Here is an 18,681-nt window from a genome sequence, read left to right as displayed (position 1 = left end):
GTCCGGGGAAAAGGGGATCCTGGGGGTTGAGCCAATGCCGGGTGTTTGGACCTTTACGGCCCCTCGGCGGCGGCAACACACCCCTTTGGCCTCGGCTTCACGTAGACGGCACCCCCGGACTGACCCACCCGGGGGAAATCGGTAGTTGCCTTTTCCTGTCTTTCTCTACCTACAACCTTCGTCTTTTCCTTACTTTCCACCTTTCCTGTCTCCTTCTCATTTCTTTATTACTTCCGACCTTCCTGGCAGCAAGGGTTAACCTTGTGTGAGTAGCCAACCTTGGTTATATCATATTAGGTTATAGCGGCAACGTACAGCTGGCGTTTGCAGGCCCTGTTTTTCAGGCCCTGCAGCGTCCCCTTGTTGGACTCCATGGTGGGTGGCTGGCGTTGCTGCCGAAATTTCACATATATTTATGGATAGCTCTTTTCCTCCATTCCGTGATCGCCCTCAGAAAAGAGGGCGCACCGATGAAGTTTTTCAGTTTTTCGGACGCCAAGTCCACAACTTCCCACGTTTCCACGTAGTTCACTCGGAAAAACCCGGCAAACCAGTGCGCACTATTTCACCGTTCCTTGTATCAAAGACTTTGACTGATGTTTTTGGAGCCGGATATAAGGCGACCAGGATGGCAAGCGGTGATCTCCTCCTTGAGCTCCGCGATAAGAAACAATACGAGCAACTGTCTAAGCTTGTGTCATTTGGGGATAACCAACTAACAGTAACCCCGCACCGTACTATGAACACCACCCGGGGCGTTGTCTCGGACGATGATTTGCTGGAGCTCACTGAGGCTGAGCTCTTGGAGGGCTTCAGTGAACAAAATGTTATAGATGTCAAAAGAATTAAGATAAGACGAGATGGAAAAGAAATCCAAACGAAACACTTGATAATCACCTTCGGTTCGAGTGTCCTGCCCGAGTCAATCGAGGCAGGATACATTAAGCTCCGTGTTAGGCCATACGTGCCAAACCCCCTGAGATGTTTCAAATGCCAACGTTTTGGCCACAGCTCGCAGAGCTGCCGAGGCCGCCAAACGTGTGCAAAATGCAGTGCCCATGAACACACGTCTGAAGCTTGCACGAACTCTTTGCATTGTGCAAACTGTGATGGAGAGCACGCCGCGTACTCGCGGTCGTGCCCATCTTGGAAAAAAGAAAAAGAAATTGTCACGATCAAAGTGAAAGAAAATATATCATTCAAGGAGGCACGTAAGCGGGTGGCATACCTGCCTAAGAACACATTTGCCGAAGTGGCGCGTCAGGGGGCAGCGCCACAACGGCCTCCGGCGGCTGTCCGACCCACACTCAGTGAGGCGGCAGTGACGCCATCCGCCCCCTCGGCGGCTGCAGCTAACGCTGCTACGCCAACACAGCAGGCGGGGCCATCGATCCCGAAGGTGGGCGCAGCCGAGGCTGCCCCAACCTCCCCGGCCCCATCCAGCGCTGGCAACAGCCGGCGCAGCCAGACCCATCAGGGAGCCCCATCGACCTCCGGTCTGGTGGGCGCAAGGATCTTGCCTTCCCAGGCAGGACCCTCACAGAAAGCTCGCTCGCAAGAGCATGTGTCCAGCGCCTCCCAAGAGGCAATGGACACTACAACTGTCCTGACGGCGCGCCAAGCGCCTAAGGAGCGGCGAGGCTCCCTCGAACGCTCCAGAAAGGGCAAAACCCCGATTACAGGGCCTCGAAAGAGCTCTGTAATCTAAGACATCTTTCAGTTTCCGTACACACAGCACCAACTTACTTTAAATATGGATACAGAAATCATACAGTGGAACGTCAGAGGTCTTCTTAGGAACCTTGATGATGTGCAAGAGATTATACACAAACACAATCCAAAAGTGCTGTGTCTACAGGAAACACACCTCAAATCACAACACACAAACTTTCTCCGACAGCATGTTACTTTTCGCAAAGATCGCGATGATGCAATCGCATCATCGGGAGGTGTTGCAATTGTAATCCAAAAGAGCATAGCATGTCAACATTTACAGCTACGAACGGCCCTTGAAGCAGTGGCGGTTCGAATTGTTTTGCTAAACAAACTTATCACTATTTGCTCGATTTATATACCTCCACACTACAAACTAAGCAAGCATGAATTTCAGTCCTTCATAGATGAATTGCCAGAACCGTACGTTGTACTTGGGGATTTCAATGCGCACAACAGCCTGTGGGGCGACTCTCGTATAGATGCGCGAGGTCGTCTTGTTGAACAGTTCCTCTTCTCTTCTGGTGCATGCCTGCTGAATAAGAAGGCACCCACATATTATTCTCTCGCCAACAGAACATTTTCATCAATTGACCTCAGCCTAGTTTCCCCGTGTATACTGCCTGAACTCGTATGGGAAGCTATGAACAATCCTTACGGAAGCGACCACTTCCCAATCCTGCTTAGAACACCTGAAGTAAAGGAATATCCACCACAGGCTCCTAGGTGGAAAATTGACACTGCCGACTGGGAAAAATTCCGAACTCTATCTTGTATTTCTTGGGATGACATGTCCTCGCTAGGAATTGACGCTGCTGTCGAATATTTTACAGCCTTCGTAATAGATGCCGCATCTAAATGTATATCACAAGTAAATGGCCTGTCGTGCAAACCGCGTGTTCCGTGGTGGAATGACGATTGTAGGATCGCACGTAAAAATCAGAACAAAGCGTGGGGGTTGCTACGCGCCTCCCCCACTGCGGAGAATCTTATTAACTTTAAAAAAGTAAAATCCCAAGGCAGGAGAACCCGCCGACAGGCCAGAAGAGAGAGCTGGCAGAACTTTTTAATAGGTATCAACTCGTATACAGATGAGGCCAAAGTCTGGAACAGGGTTAGTAGAATAAGAGGGCGACAAACATACTCCCTCCCTTTAGTAAACACACAAGGCGAAACCCTGCAAGACCAGGCAGATTCACTAGGGGAGCACTTTGAGCGTGTGTCAAGCTCAATCAATTATTCCCAGTCCTTTCTTAAGCATAAAGAAATAATAGAACGTCAGCCAATCATACAGAAATCCAGGCAGAATGAACAGTATAACCGGCCTTTCGGTATTGCAGAGTTGAGAGCTGCCTTGAACACATGTAAAAGCACTGCACCGGGACCAGACAGAGTCATGTATGACATGATCAGGCACCTACATACTGACGCACAAGTTACACTTCTTACACTATACAATACTATTTGGGCTTCGGGGTACCTCCCATCCACATGGAAAGAAGCGATTGTGGTTCCTGTCCTAAAGCAGGGAAAAGACCCTTCCTTGGCGGCTAGTTACCGTCCGATAGCTCTAACTAATTGTCTGTGTAAGCTTTTTGAAAAAATGATAAATCGCAGACTTATACATTTCCTTGAGCTCAACAATATACTCGATCCTTATCAGTGTGGATTCCGAGAAGGGCGGTCCACAACCGATCATCTTGTGCGCATGGAAGGAAATATCCGCGATGCCTTTATACATAAACAGTTTTTTCTATCGATATTCCTCGATATGGAGAAGGCATATGACACGGCATGGCGTTACGGGATCTTACGAGACCTGTCGGCAATTGGCATCCGTGGAAATATGCTGAACACAATTGAAAGCTATTTGTCAAATCGTACCTTCCGAGTAAAAGTCGGCAATGAACTCTCACGTCCCTTTACGCAAGAAACTGGTGTACCCCAGGGAGGCGTGCTCAGCTGCACTCTCTTTATCGTAAAGATGAACACGCTACGTGCTTCACTACCACCTGCCATTTTTTATTCAGTATACGTAGATGATATACAAATAGGCTTCAAATCCTGCAACCTTACAGTATGCGAAAGACAGGTACAGCAGTGCTTGAACAAGGTTTCCAAGTGGGCAGACGAAAACGGATTTAAGGTCAACCCCCACAAAAGTGCTTGTGTTCTCTTCACAAGAAAGAGAGGCCTGGTCCTAGATCCTTGTGTAGAACTGGACGGACACCAAATTCCTGTCAGCAAAGAACACAAATTCCTTGGTGTTATTCTTGACTCTAGGCTCACTTTCATTCCTCACATAAAACATGTTAAAGAAAAATGTCTAAAAACAATGAACCTACTTAAAATCCTATCATACACAACATGGGGTAGTGACAGGAAGTGCCTGTTGAATCTTTACAGGAGCCTAGTTCGGTCGCGAATAGACTATGGAGCCGCAGTGTACCACTCTGCCGCCCCGAGCGCGCTAAAGACGTTAGACCCCGTACACCATCTGGGAATCCGTCTGGCCACTGGGGCATTTAGAACAAGCCCTGTTGAAAGTTTGTATGTTGAGTCCGATGAGTGGTCACTCCATTTTCGGAGAACTTACATCAGCTTCAACTATTTTCTGAAAGTGCGCTCTAATAAGGAACATCCGTGTTTCACAACCGTTAACGACTTGACATGTGAAACACTTTTTCATAACAGACCCTCTGTGAGACGTCCTTTCTCACTGCGTGCAAGAGAACTTAGCACGGAAATGGATGTCCCAATTCTCGACCAACGCCTAATGCCTCCAGCTAAGCTAGTACCACCCTGGGAGTGGCAGCTGATAGAATGTGACACATCCTTTGTACAGGTCACTAAACATGCGTCAGAGACACATATCAAAATGCACTTCTTGGAGCTCCAGTACAAGTACTCGTGCACAGAGTTTTATACGGACGCTTCTAAGTCGCATGCCGGGGTGTCCTACGCAGCCATTGGCCCATCCTTCTCGGAATCCGGTGTACTGCACCCTGAAACAAGCATATTTACGGCTGAGGCCTATGCACTACTGTCGGCTATGAAACATATCAGAAAATCAAATGTTCAAAAAACAATTTTATTTACAGACTCCTTAAGCGTGGTAAAAGCCTTGAAGTCACACTGTAAACACAGAAACCCCGTAATTATTGAGCTCTATTCCGTCCTCTGTAGAGCGTATATGTCTAACCAGCATGTCATTATATGCTGGGTGCCTGGACATAGGGGCATCGAGGGTAACGTCTAGCAGACCAGATGGCCACATCAATATCATTGCATACAGTCAGTCCTACTGCTTCGGTCCCTGTCACGGACCTGAAGCCTTTCTTAAGAAGGAAACTGCGAAACCACTGGCAACGTAAGTGGGACGTAGAAGTAAATAACAAACTGCACGTGATAAAGCCACAGTTAGGTTCTTGGCCCTCCGTAACAAAATCACGGCGAACAGATGTCCTATTCTGTCGCCTCAGAATAGGACACACATTTGGTACACACAACTTCTTACTCACTGAAAATGATCCTCCAACTTGCGGTAGATGCGGGGAGAGGCTGACCGTCCTCCATGTCCTCCTGGAGTGTCGGAAAGCCGAATCTGACAGAAAGAAACATTTTCCGTTAGCATACCGGCAGCATATTCCCCTTCATCCTGTAATGTTACTCGGCCCAGAACCGCTCTTCGACACTAACGCAGTCCTAAGTTATCTGAAAGATGTTGTGTTGCATGTTGTTAGCCCAACATGTTCGTAGCGTCTCCTCTCTTCAGAGGATGGCGCTGCGATAGTTCTTTCGTGTAGCACGTGCCTCTAGGCCCTTGTGTTTGAAGGGCTCTGGCGAGGCAACAGTGCTCCAGGCATTTTTACCATCTCATATATTTTCTATTCTGCATCATTCTTTCACGATGGATTTTAGTGTTCATAGTATTCGTCATCTGTCATCGCCATAATTTTATAACAAGTTAATTTTACGCACTCTACAGCGAATATTTTTAGGCCACTTTACAGCCAAGTCACATCTTCCATAATACATCGTCAACATTACAACATCTAATGGCGCTCTTTGGCCAAACCTGGCCCTTGCGCCACAAAAAACCACACATCATCAACAGATGTCCTATTCTGTCGCCTCAGAATAGGACACACATTTGGTACACACAACTTCTTACTCACTGAAAATGATCCTCCAACTTGCGGTAGATGCGGGGAGAGGCTGACCGTCCTCCATGTCCTCCTGGAGTGTCGGAAAGCCGAATCTGACAGAAAGAAACATTTTCCGTTAGCATACCGGCAGCATATTCCCCTTCATCCTGTAATGTTACTCGGCCCAGAACCGCTCTTCGACACTAACGCAGTCCTAAGTTATCTGAAAGATGTTGTGTTGCATGTTGTTAGCCCAACATGTTCGTAGCGTCTCCTCTCTTCAGAGGATGGCGCTGCGATAGTTCTTTCGTGTAGCACGTGCCTCTAGGCCCTTGTGTTTGAAGGGCTCTGGCGAGGCAACAGTGCTCCAGGCATTTTTACCATCTCATATATTTTCTATTCTGCATCATTCTTTCACGATGGATTTTAGTGTTCATAGTATTCGTCATCTGTCATCGCCATAATTTTATAACAAGTTAATTTTACGCACTCTACAGCGAATATTTTTAGGCCACTTTACAGCCAAGTCACATCTTCCATAATACATCGTCAACATTACAACATCTAATGGCGCTCTTTGGCCAAACCTGGCCCTTGCGCCACAAAAAACCACACATCATCATCATCATCCTTGGCCCTCCAGGATTCTTGCCATCTGCTTTTGGAAGTACTCTGGTGCGGAGGTGATGCCAAAGGGGAGCCGGCAGAAGCAGTATCGGCCATATAATGTGATGAAGGTCGTAAGCTCTTGGGAGTCTTCAGAGAGCTTCACCTGGTGGAAGCTTGCGGTCGCGTGCAGCTTCGAAAAAACTGTTGCATCGCCGAGGAGGCCAAGGACTTGCTCGACAGTTGGCAGAATATATCTTTCACGAAGGACTACCTTGTTGAGTTTGTTAAGTCGACGCAGAGGCGGTAGAAACCATCGCCTTTCCGGACGATGACGAGACCCGAGCACCATGGTGTTGGCTTGTCGACCCTACGGATCACGCCTGCGCTTTCCAATTTGTCCAGCTCGCGGCGGACGATCTCAAGCAGCGGGATGGGGATTCTGCGAGGTACGCTTAGCGAGAAAGGTACGGCATCGGGTTTCAACCGGATGTTGTACTCGTCCTTGAGAGTGCCCAATCCATTGAAGCTCGGCGTGCAGCGTCGCTTTTGAAGTCTTGAGTTGATCAAGAAACCGAACTACTTGGAGGGCTTGGAGCGCTGGCAGTCCCAGAAGAGGTACAGTGAGAGACTGGATCACGTAGAGACGCTGACAGCTTGCTTTCCCTTGCCACTGAAGTCGTGGCACATACGAGCCCAGCACGCGCAGTGGCAATCCTCCCGGGCCCGTGAGCAGAGTGTCGACTTGGTCAAGTTTGGCAGGCAAGGTAGGAAAGTCGCTGGGAACAGCAAACACTTCGGCTCCGGAGTCGACTTTGAACTGCGCTGTGTAGTCATCAACGGTGACATCGACGAACTTTGCCGAGGCGGGCGTCGCGACGGCGTGCAGGTGAACGGAGCTGAGCTTGTACTGCTTGAACTTCCGCGAGCGGCATACTTCGGAAAAGCGGCCTTTCTTTTTGCAGAAGTTGCAGATGGAGCGACGGGCCGGGCAGTCTGAACGTCGATGAGGCGCGCGGCGGCAGAATTCACATCTGGACGGCTCGCATGAGCGCTCTGCTTGCGGCTGCGGCGAACGAGGCTTAGCGCCGGAGCGACGACGAGAGGGGAACTTGGCGTTTGCGGCGTCGAGGTTGAGCTCGTGGGAGTGCTCGGTGCGTCGGCGTCTGTCGGCGTCTTCGGATTGACGGGCTTGCGTCCAGGCGTCCTGTAGTGTCAACTTCGCGTTCCGGCACAGCTGGTCCGAGAGACGGGAGTCGCGGAGGCCGACGACGAACCGGTCGCGTACGAGCCTTTCCTCGAAAGCAGCAGATGGATAGTTACAGCGCTTAACCATCCTGCGCAGTTCTGCGTAGTACGTGTCGACGCTTTCGTCGGGCAGCTTAACGCGTCTGTGGAACCGTGACGATTCGTAAAGCTCGTTTGCCGGGTGCACGAAGTGCTCAGTGAAGCGGGTGGCAACGGCTTGGTATGAAGCGAGCGACTGGGCGTCGAGCAAAAAGGTCTCCAGAAGCGGGCGGGCCTCCGGGCCCATGCAGTACAGTAGCGAGCGTACCTGCATGTGTTCCGACGCTTTCGTCAGTCCTGAAACCGCTGCGTAGTCTTCGTAGCAGCTGAGCCATGTCGCCCACGTTGGCGGTTTCGCGAAGTCGAACGCTGCCGGCGGCTGGAAGTTGACGCCGTACAGTTTCGGAGGCTCGCCGGTCTCGAGGGACATCTCGGTGCAGGGGGAGGGGGGGCGTTATCCGGCCACTTCTGACACCATGTCGCGTGGTTGGTGCCGCGTGGGGCACAAGCACGCAGGGACGGACCGAAACGTACAACCACTTGCTTGGACGAAAAGGGAATGCCCCTTCTTATTGGGCCCGAACATATATAGACACACACACACACACACACACACACAGGTCACAGGGGGCGCCACACTCTGGTGGCAGCCTAACAAACGGGGCTGAACTGTGGCGACCTCTACAGTTTTGATCCAAAGTTCTATAAATGACAAAAACACACCAATGACAGCAAGGTGCGGCGTTGCTGGCAGTCCTTCCAGCTTCCCTTCAGCTGCATGCTGGGAATTCACAAGCGACATGTTATTAGACTCCAGAGAAAACATCAAAGGGATCAGATATATGCATCTAAATTATACGTCATAACCATACTTCTAAGGATCCTGCTGTCATCAAGGCACTTTCTACACCTCATGTACAGCATCATTTCAGCAGAAGTGGATGAAAATGCGGTATAAAAAATTAGAAAACCGCAAATTTACTTTACTCAATGATTCCCAGCTAATGGACACGCCAGTCGAAATAAATTTTTGGCCCTTGTTTGAGGCCCATAGGCAATAAACTATAAAAATGAACAAATTTATTCAGAAATAACTATTGCCAAAATATAAGGTAATTAGGCCCATATCTTAATGCTATACAAGAATGAAACTGCACACTATCACTACACGAACACTGAAAACATTCAGCCACTTGGTAACTCTGCAAGACTACCGCCGAACATTTCGGTAAGTCAAACTGAGGAGTGCTTCCTGCCATTGTGGTAGCTGAGAGAAGATTTTAAGAAACTTGAAGAAGCAGGAAAAACAAAGTAGTTAAATCATCTCTCACTAGGAACACAAGTGGAATTAGATCCTTAGAACCACCTGCATCCCCTACTGGGATCAGGACTGCAAAAATATGAAAAAAGAGAAAGAACATGCCGGATGAAAGGAGACTACTTGGCCGTAGTTCTCACCGAAGAAAGCACAAAGCAATTCCAGGATGTAGAAGTATATTGGAACCACTTGTCCATCCTTGTCTACTGCTGATGTCACCTTGTGAAGCAAAGCTCGCATTCCATTCCTGGACAACTTGAGCATGTAGTCAACAGTTCTTGGTCCCTTCAATGTCAATTCATGAATGAATATTTCACAGAAAGAAAAACCAACAAGCGTGTCAAGATGCCCAAAGAAGTAGGTTTCTTCAAGCGGATGAGGCAATAGCTCCCGAATGTTTTGCATTGTGACCTTTCCTTCATTGATCTCTCTGCCCTGCAGAGCATATGTAACTGCCATCAGCCTCGAAACATCCTGACAAGGTGGACTGGTTTGCAATAGCAGTCACCTTTTCTCACTGAGAGCTTCCCAAGTTTCTTGGTTGCAATCTGGCTGCCAGACCACACAGCCATACAAGTCAGTTGGCCCTTTTGCCATCTTTTCTGCAGGTTGATCAACCTGGTCTGACAAATCGTCAGTTCTCTTAGCATTTCGGTTTGGCCGTCTTTTGTTCTCAAGGAACGTGCTCAGCTGCCGGGAAAATGAAGCGGCGCCATCGCCAATAATGTCCCCAGCAGACGTCATGTCTGCAAATGACTTGGGATACTCCATAGGCACCAGTCGCGCAATATGTTTCACCGCTGCCATCCCAGGCATTGGATCATGTTTTGCTACTGCTTCCCCAAGCACCTTCACAAGTTGGCGCCTCATATGTGGATTTGGCCTTCGTCCCTCTTTACAGTCGGCAATGAGCTGATTTGGAAGCTCTGCCCACTTGATCTTAAACTCCTGCAGCCACCTACGAGATGTGCTTGTGGCTGCAGCAACTGACGTTCGGGAGCTGCTGGCTGATTCTGCGCACAATGTTGATGCTTGTTCAGCATTTCCACCACTGCTGCAGAATGGTCCATCATTGCCACTGGTCTTGAGCCCTCTAAGGAGCTTACGAGCATCGAACAACTTCAAGTGAGGTTCGAGATCATCAATTTCTAAGGAAATGAGGTCCTTTTCATGTTGGTAGTCTTCTGACTTCAAATAATTTATAAGCGTTGCAAGTTCTTCAGGGAGTTCTGGAACTGTTCTTCGTATTGCTGACACCACAGATTTCATGCTCTGGTAAAGAAAACAACATTCAAGTTGTAACTCCGTTTATTTAAGGTATGTGCACAAAACAAGATAACAATCATCACCACACTAATCAAAGTACTATTACAGCGTTGAAGAGGAGGTGTCCAGTACTACTGCAGGGCTTTGCAGAAGGGTTTTGAACAAAAATCTGTTTTCTTCTTTGTATTGAAACTACAGAATAACTAACATGTCTTGTGAAGTGGGCGGGGAAACCCCAAAGGCGCAAGAAATCTCACTGCTCTATGGCACTTCTTAAAAAAAAGAAACGTGTCTTCGGCTGTTATCGACCAAATCTCCCCCAAGTATAATATGTAATCCAAGAAACACTCCTTTCATACAAAATGAACAAAGTCAACATCATAATTAAGAGTCAGGACATTCCTAGAGGCACAAGCATACACATTCAATGAACTCCTGTGAACAAGCTGTTCATATTTCACACACACCAGATCCCTGTTTGTGAAGGTTACCACCTTAAGGCCTCTGCCACCCTATTCTTTGATTGTGCAAGGTGCACCAATGAAAGAAATGGTCCGTTCAACGGATACACAGCAGCTAATCTTTGCTCCCTTCAAACACCCACCCACACAATACAAGATAACAGAGCCAGCTTCATAGGTAGTACCCTTATAGGTTTATTGAAGGCTTAGTTCTGCTGACTCTGGTGCTGGGAATTGAGAGTGAGGTGCACGCACTTTTCTGGAATCTATAATCTCTGACTGCAATGCAAAGCACTTTTCTTGCACCAAATCGTCAGGGATAACATTTCCTGCCCTACAATATTGACACGTGTACTTATCTTTATCGGGCGACCACGTTTAGCCGCCTAACAAATGTTATCGCAGAGCGCGGGACGCGCTTGCATGTATCCGAACTTTCTGGAAAGTTATCGATGCTTCTATCCGCTGTCTGTTGTCGCCGAACCTTGTGTTATTTGATTTCATCGCTTGACGCGAATGGTGTAGAACATTGTAGAAGGCATGCGGGTCCCAACGATTAGTCTGGAACATTCGATGACTGCTGTATAAAAGCCGACGCGCTTGACCCGCTGATCAGATTTTCGACGATCGCCGAGCGTGTTCGCCGCTATCGTTGTGCTATAAGTGTAGCCTGTTTTGTGGGCACAGGTTCGCCCAATAAAAGTTAGTTTTGTCGTTCACAGTACTGCTACTGTGTTATTCACCGTCACGACCACGTGACAATATGCTTGAAGCATTTCATGCTTGCTCGCCATTGTAAGTGTAATATTCTTGAAATCCTCTGAGGCTCGGATAATGCACTTGAAGTATGAATGCTTACTTTCAAAACGCAATGTTGACGAGTGAACCAATGGACCGAAACGATAGCAGAGATCGGGGTAATGGCTCAAAAAATGATGTTTGGGTCTGAGAGGCACTGCTGCAAAAAGTCTAACTCTTTCAGTGATGCATTCACCAATAAGAACCCTGAGGTACTCAAGCTGAGTAATATGAAGCTTGGGAGACATAACTATAATAGTAATAGACTTTACCATCAAGTACAAGCTCCATACCTCGTCTTGACACCCCCGCAGGGGCGTCTGCTTCAGCAGGCGTTTGGTGTGTTGCGACACCACGTACCCGAGCACACGAGGGTTGGACCCTCCCGCGTGTAGCCGTGCGCGGCTCAGCCGTGTCTGGGGAAAGGGCGACCCTGGAAGTTGAGCCGATGCCGGGTGTTAGGACCTTTAAGGCCTCCGGCGGAGGCAACACACCTCTTTGGCCTCTGCTTCACGTAGACGGCACCCCCGGACTGACCCACCCGGGGAAAATCGGTAGTTGCCTTTTCCTGTCTCTCGCTCTCCCTCCAACCTTCGTCTTTCTCTTACTTTCCATCTTTCCTGTCTTCTCCTAGCTTCCTCTCACTTCCAATTTTCCAGGCAGCAAGGGTTAACCTTGTGTGAATAACCAACCTAGGTTATCTCATATTTGGTTATAGTGATAACGTACAGCTGGCGTATGCAGGACGTGTTCTTACAGTCCCCGTAGCGTCCCCGTGTAGGACTCCACGGTGGGTGGCTGGCGTTATTGCCGAAAATTCAATCCCTTTATGGCAACCGCTTTCCCTCCGCTTCCTGATCGCCCTCAGAAAAGAGGGCGCACCGATGATGTATTCCAGTTTTTTGGTCGGCAAAAAGAATCCTTCCCTCGTTTTCACGTGATCCACTCGGAAAAACCAGCCAAACCAATGCGAACTATCTCACCATTCCTTGTTTCTAAGACATCGACTGAAGTCTTCGGTCCAGGTTATAAGGCATCGAGGATGGCAAGCGGTGATCTCCTCTTGGAGCTCCGCGATCAGAAACAATATGAGAAATTGACAAAGCTAGTGTCGTTTGGGGAAACCCAAGTAATTGCAATCCCGCACCGTACGATGAACACCAGCCGCGGTGTTGACTCGGACGATGACTTGCTGGAGATCACTGAGGATGAACTCTTGGAGGGCTTCAGTGACCAGAATGTTATCAATGTTAAAAGAATGAAGATAAGGCGTGACAGCAAAGAAATCAAGACCAAACACCTTATACTCACATTCGGCTCAAGTATTCTGCCCGACCCAGACGAAAATGGGAGGTCAATTTCCAGCTGGAAAAGGGTTTTCCAGCTTCATTTCCAGCTGGCTTTTTCAATACCAGCTGGAATGAAAGTTTTTCAGCTGGAAATGCGGCTGGTAATCACATTATCCAGCTGGGCCAGTTTCCAGCCGGACATGGTCCAGCTGGAAAATGATCGCTAGACTGGATGGGCTGCCAGCTGAAGCTGGAAACAGCTAGGAATGTTTCCAGCTGGACGATAGTTCAGCTGCCAGCTGGAAATGCTCAATCACAGACTGTGGATGGAAAATAATTTTCAGGAGTATGGCTGTACTACAGAGTAGAAGGGTAAATGAAGCTCTTGAAAGTCCTGTACTGAATAGAACTCTTACTTTTAAAATGACTATGGCAAAGAGCTGCACAATATTCAGCAGAAGGCATGCCGCATCAAAAGCTCCGAGGATGTTGGTTTCATTAAAGAGTAAAACATCTGCCTGGTTTTAGTTTGCAGTGAATTGTGAAAAAGTGAGTATGTTTGCATTCCCTAGTACACATTAACTAACTTGAAAGCTAGGCAATTAAGGCTTAGCACTTTTTCTGAAATCCTGAAAGTTTTCTTTTTGTTTCTAATACACAGTTATTTTGTTCTGATGGGCTTGTTGTGCCTTGCACAGGAAATTCGAGAGTTGTGAGAGTGAAACATTTTAGACCAAGTTTTTGGTTCCAGGCTCATAATTTACTGTCCTGCTTTTCTGTTTGCTTATTAGCCCCGAGAACGAACACGAGCGGCGCTGCGAGCGCCGCTCGCGTGACGTCAGGGCACGGACTCGCGCCTGTCGTCTCCTACAGTTCGTTCGTTGTACGGGCGCTTTCTGCGGTGTTTTCGTTTGTTCGCCCTCGTTCTCTCTGCTTGTGTACTTATGGTGGTCATCTCAAATATATTTTTATGACGTCTTCCTTTGCGAACATTTATTCAAAGAGCTAATTTCTTAGACAACAATGCAGTTCTCGAAGGCAACGCTACAGTGCCAGCCGAAGCGACGCAGACCAGCCCATTGCGGGTTTTTCATACGCGGATAGACAATCGCAAAAGCATAGCCTATAGGAATCCAGTTATGATACCATACCTGCCGCGGTGCAACAAGTATGTCACAAAGCTGGCTATATATGACTTCTACAGCAGTTACGTTGATTTTATTCCGCTAAAAGAGGTTTGCTCACGACGAGTAGTTCATAGTATAATATCGAATTTTTGCATTTCCTCACAGAAACGCTCGGCAGTAGCACGGTGACTTAACTAATACTGGAGCTTAGATTCTACACGCCTCACTTGCTTCTTTAACTGCTTAAGCATTAGGCGGTTCTTCACGTGTTTATTTTTTTTAAGCGGCGGAAATTTGAAGTAAAGTTAATGAAGGCTTACAGCTATTTACAGAGTACAAATAGGAATGTACCAATATATATGCCCTTTTCCGTGCTACACGTTCAACTTACCTCTTTAGAGCGCGTTTGTTAATGATTAATAATGCATGTTTTGTACCTCTTTTTTTGTCTATGTTACCAAGTGTATATCATTTATTTATTTCAATGCCGCAGTGTGTTTTGCATTGTTATCGTGGAAATATTTCACTGTGCTTTCATATATTGTATAAGTGCAATGTTTTATGGCCACTATATAAATGTAATTTATATGGCGCTTGATGTGTTACCCCATGCAGCCATATTGTACCTAAGAGGGTGAGATTACCTCAAGCCGCGTCTGTGCGGCTTTTTTCCCTCATCCACCTCCATTTACCACTCCTCTGTACATGTGTGTGTGTAAATGGAAATTAATAAATCAAATCAAATCAAACTCACTTGAGAAATTTACTGGTGCTTGTTGCTTGAGGAATATACATGACGAATCTGTTTGGCAAACTGACACAGGCTGCTCGGCCCAATTTTTTTAGTGAAGTATGCCTGCTGGACCACATAGCTGCAGCCAGAAAGCAGTCGAAGCGTCAATGACTAGTAGTATGGGACATATTGAAGATATCGAAATTCCCCCTGTGGAGGGTCAGAAATCAAGTGAAAGTATATGCAAGGCTTGTGGTGCTTTCTTTATGAATGTTTGCGATTGGATTGGAGCAAACTTAAATTAGCCTGCAAGGTTCTCTTTTAAGTACCGACGAAGCGAATAGTTATCCGTTTGTATAATTAAATAACGCTGCATCGAGACATGGTGAGACAAAAGGTGCTTGAATTTTCCTTTTGTAGGCAATCTAAGCTGCGTAGTAGTAGCTCGAGAATACTTTAGCCATTCCAGTTGGCGCTGTAAAAAAATGCTTTATGGTTTTAATTCGAAGTTGAAGTGAACTGATGGGTTTCGCGAACATAGCGTGCCTCGCCATACGGACAGTCGATTGGTACCGTTACGTGATCAGGGGTGTGCCATATTGTCGATAAAGGCTACTGAGGGCCACTATGATACATTTCATCACTTTCAATTGAGTGGCTGTCGATCTAAACAACGAAACTTTTCTCTCAGGTGATTGCTACTATGGTGTTTGTGAATTAACTATGTAAATACTCTATATGGCACGCCGTCGTGTTAGCAGCCATGAGCAATTCCTTTTTTGGAGGCCTGTTTCAGAGGGGGATGAAAGTAGCAGCAAACATTTTCATAAGAAATGCGCGCCTAACTATTTTTTTACGCATTAATGAATGGCCATATTTGAATAGAACAACACACCAGGGTAATAGGAATCATGATGACAGCTTCGCTGGGCAGTGTCTTTTTAACATCGGATAACATGTTGACGCCAATTACCAAATTTTTCTTCCACGTAAAATGCAATACCTCTCATAGCTAATTACTAAAGGAATGTTAAGTGTTTATCGAAGCATCATACACAACTTCGCGCGTTGAATTTGCAGATATTCTTTATTTAGTCAAAATTTACCGATAGACACGGCGCATATACGCATTGCAAAACCTAGTAGACCCCTTTAACGCTGCTTAGCTTGCGATATCCAAGCCACAAAGTTTCTCGACTCACACACTTTTGAAGTAGAAACTGTGGTTAAGGTATTGCAGCTGAAAGAAGCCGACTTATTCTTCAATACGTACGGCTCGAGCCACCTATACCCCAAGCATACACGAAGGGAACGAGCGCGCGCGGCAGCCGAGCGAGCCGGAGCGAGCGGCGTCCTGGCCGTGACGTCACTCGCGAGAGGGCGCCATTCCTCTTTCTCGGGGCTAATAGGCAACAGAAATGATTAAGCTACAAAATTAGATTGTAATTCATTTTCAAGACAATAGTATTTGATACAGGACTGACTTCATTCTATATGATGTGCTTCAGAAATATATGTCCCTTCAGCACATATGTGGATATATGCTTTTAGTGTGCAACACTAAAAATATAATCTCTTGAAAGAAAATAATAAAATTGGTCGTATGAACAATTTTTTATTGCAATTGACAGGCAAAAATATGTGTGGGAAATGACACCTTATAAATGGAACTAGCGAACATCTTGAAGTATGTCTGTTCAAAGCATACAGAATGGCTGCGACACATATTTTGCAACTTATTAGGGGGATCAATAAATGGTAGGACAAAAAAGGACAACATACGGATGGAACCATGTGTTGTTGCACATGGTTCCATGTGCAACAATTGCTTAAACTGCTGAAAATGCAGGAGAATGCTTGGATAGCATTACTTTTATATGAAAACAATCCTGAATTATTACACATAGTGGCGTATTGAATCACAATGTAGTACCAATGAGTGCATCTGTTCTTTGTAATCAAGCGAAAAGACCAAGGTGTAACAGTGGTATACATATAGCCACCTTAGGTAATTTGCTCATACCTGCTTGTACAAAGCCTGCATGATATTCAATATTTTCATAATAGAAGAGTAACATTGAAATTCTTGCAACATCATACAATTACAACATACAGAAAAGGCAGTTAAGTCTCGCAAGTGCTGTGGGCATCTATGCTAAAGCAAAGCATCTGACTTGCTAAGTGGCTGTCAGAAGCAGACTGATGGATACCCTGTAAGCAGCTGGTCTTATGCAGCACGACTTGGATGCAAAATGTCCTGCTACGTGTAGTAAGAGATATATTACTATCTCAAGTACAATACACTAGCACAATAAGGAAGTGCTTCACATGCATGCGGCAAACAGAGGAAGGAAAACTTTTCATCTCTCAAACACCTGCTTACAAGTGGTTTCGTTGATGAATCATGGAGACTGCAATTAAAAGATGCCAAGCACCGTCAGGAGTACAAAACAAAACACAAAGAAAGCAAGAGTACTTGCAAGCACTAGGCAGTACTGAAGATGACTAATTTTTATTTGATTCATGACAGCTTCCTAGCTAAGGTTTTCATACCCCGCAGGGGCGTCTGCGTCAGCAGGCGTTTGGTGCGTTGCGACACCACGGACCCGAGCACACGAGGGTTGGACCCTCCCGCGTGTAGCCGTGCGTGGCTTAGCCGTGTCCGGGGAAAGGGGGATCCTGGGGGTTGAGCCAATGCCGGGTGCTCGGACCTTTAAGGCCCCCCGGCGGAGGCAACACGCCTCTTTGGCCTCTGCTTCACGTAGACGGCACCCCCGGACTGACCCACCCGGGGCAAATCGGTAGTCGCCTTTTCCTGTCTCTCTCTTCGCACATCTTCGCCTTTCCCTCTCGCTTTTAGTCTTTCCTGTCTTCTTTTCACTTCTTCTTACTTCCGAATTTCCTGGCGGCAAGGGTTAACCGTGTGTAGTATATCCAGTCTTGGTTATATGCATTAGGTTATAGTGGCGGTGCATAGCTGGCGTGTGCAGGTTGCTCACAACCTGTAGCGTCCCCTTGTTGGGCTCGGTGGTGGGTGGCTACCACCGCCGCCGAATTTCAAACCATATTATGGCAGAAGCTTTTCCGCGACTTCCAGATCGGCCTCTGAAAAGAGGCCGCACCGATGCACCTTTTGAATTCACCCTCCGAACCGACATAGACAACTTCCAACGTTACCACGTCTTGCATAGTGAAGGACCACAAAGTATGCGTAAGCTATCTCCTTTCTTGGTGGCGAAATGCCTCATAGAAAAAATTGGCAAAGACTATAAAGCCTCGAAAATGACCAGTGGAGACCTACTTATAGAACTTAGAAACAAAGAACAAGTGCCAAAGCTGTCCGAACTCACCAGTATTGGTGAAATCAAAGTCACGATTTCTCCCCATCGCTCCCTAAACACCTGCAGGGGCGTTATCTCAGAGGAAGATTTTCTCAGCCTGAGTGACGAGGAACTTCTCGAAGGATTCCAAGAACAGAATGTCATTAAAGTACAAAGAATTACAATCCGAAGAAACAATGAACAGCTCCCGACCAAACATGTGATCCTCACATTTGGTACTAGTATTCTCCCCACTTCTCTCGACGCAGGATACCTAAAGATAAATGTCAGGCCATACATACCGAACCCGAGGCGATGTTTTAAGTGCCAGAGGTTCGGCCACGCATCCCAATCATGCAGAGGCAAAGAAACGTGCGCAAAATGCAGTGCCAACGACCACTCATCTGAAAATTGTAATGCTCCCTCACGCTGTGTGAACTGCAAAGGGGATCATCCAGCGTATTCACGATCATGTCCCTGTTGGAAGAAGAAGGAAGTGATTGCTCTTACAGTAAAAGAGAAGATTTCATTTTTTGAAGCAAGGAAGAGGCTTTCGCTCTTACCTCAAATAAGTTATGCCAATGTGGCGCGACAGGGGGCAGCGCCACATCGGTC

General features: G+C 47.0%; 1 protein-coding gene across 1 annotated transcript; it reads right to left on the bottom strand.

The window, feature by feature from the left end:
* Positions 1–6,737: 6,737 nt before the first annotated feature.
* On the bottom strand, positions 6,738–8,184 carry LOC139047880 (uncharacterized). Its single transcript, XM_070522034.1, has 2 exons — positions 7,160–8,184; positions 6,738–7,023 (listed from the first exon to the last, which is right to left on the bottom strand). Exons 1-2 carry the CDS (start codon positions 8,182–8,184, stop codon positions 6,738–6,740), a joined length of 1,311 nt encoding a protein of 436 aa, XP_070378135.1.
* Between the last annotated feature and the right edge of the window lie 10,497 nt (positions 8,185–18,681).

Source organism: Dermacentor albipictus, chromosome 7, assembly GCF_038994185.2.
Source record: "Dermacentor albipictus isolate Rhodes 1998 colony chromosome 7, USDA_Dalb.pri_finalv2, whole genome shotgun sequence".
Classification (NCBI taxonomy): domain Eukaryota; kingdom Metazoa; phylum Arthropoda; class Arachnida; order Ixodida; family Ixodidae; genus Dermacentor; species Dermacentor albipictus.
This window is presented reverse-complemented; position numbering and strand designations above follow the sequence as displayed.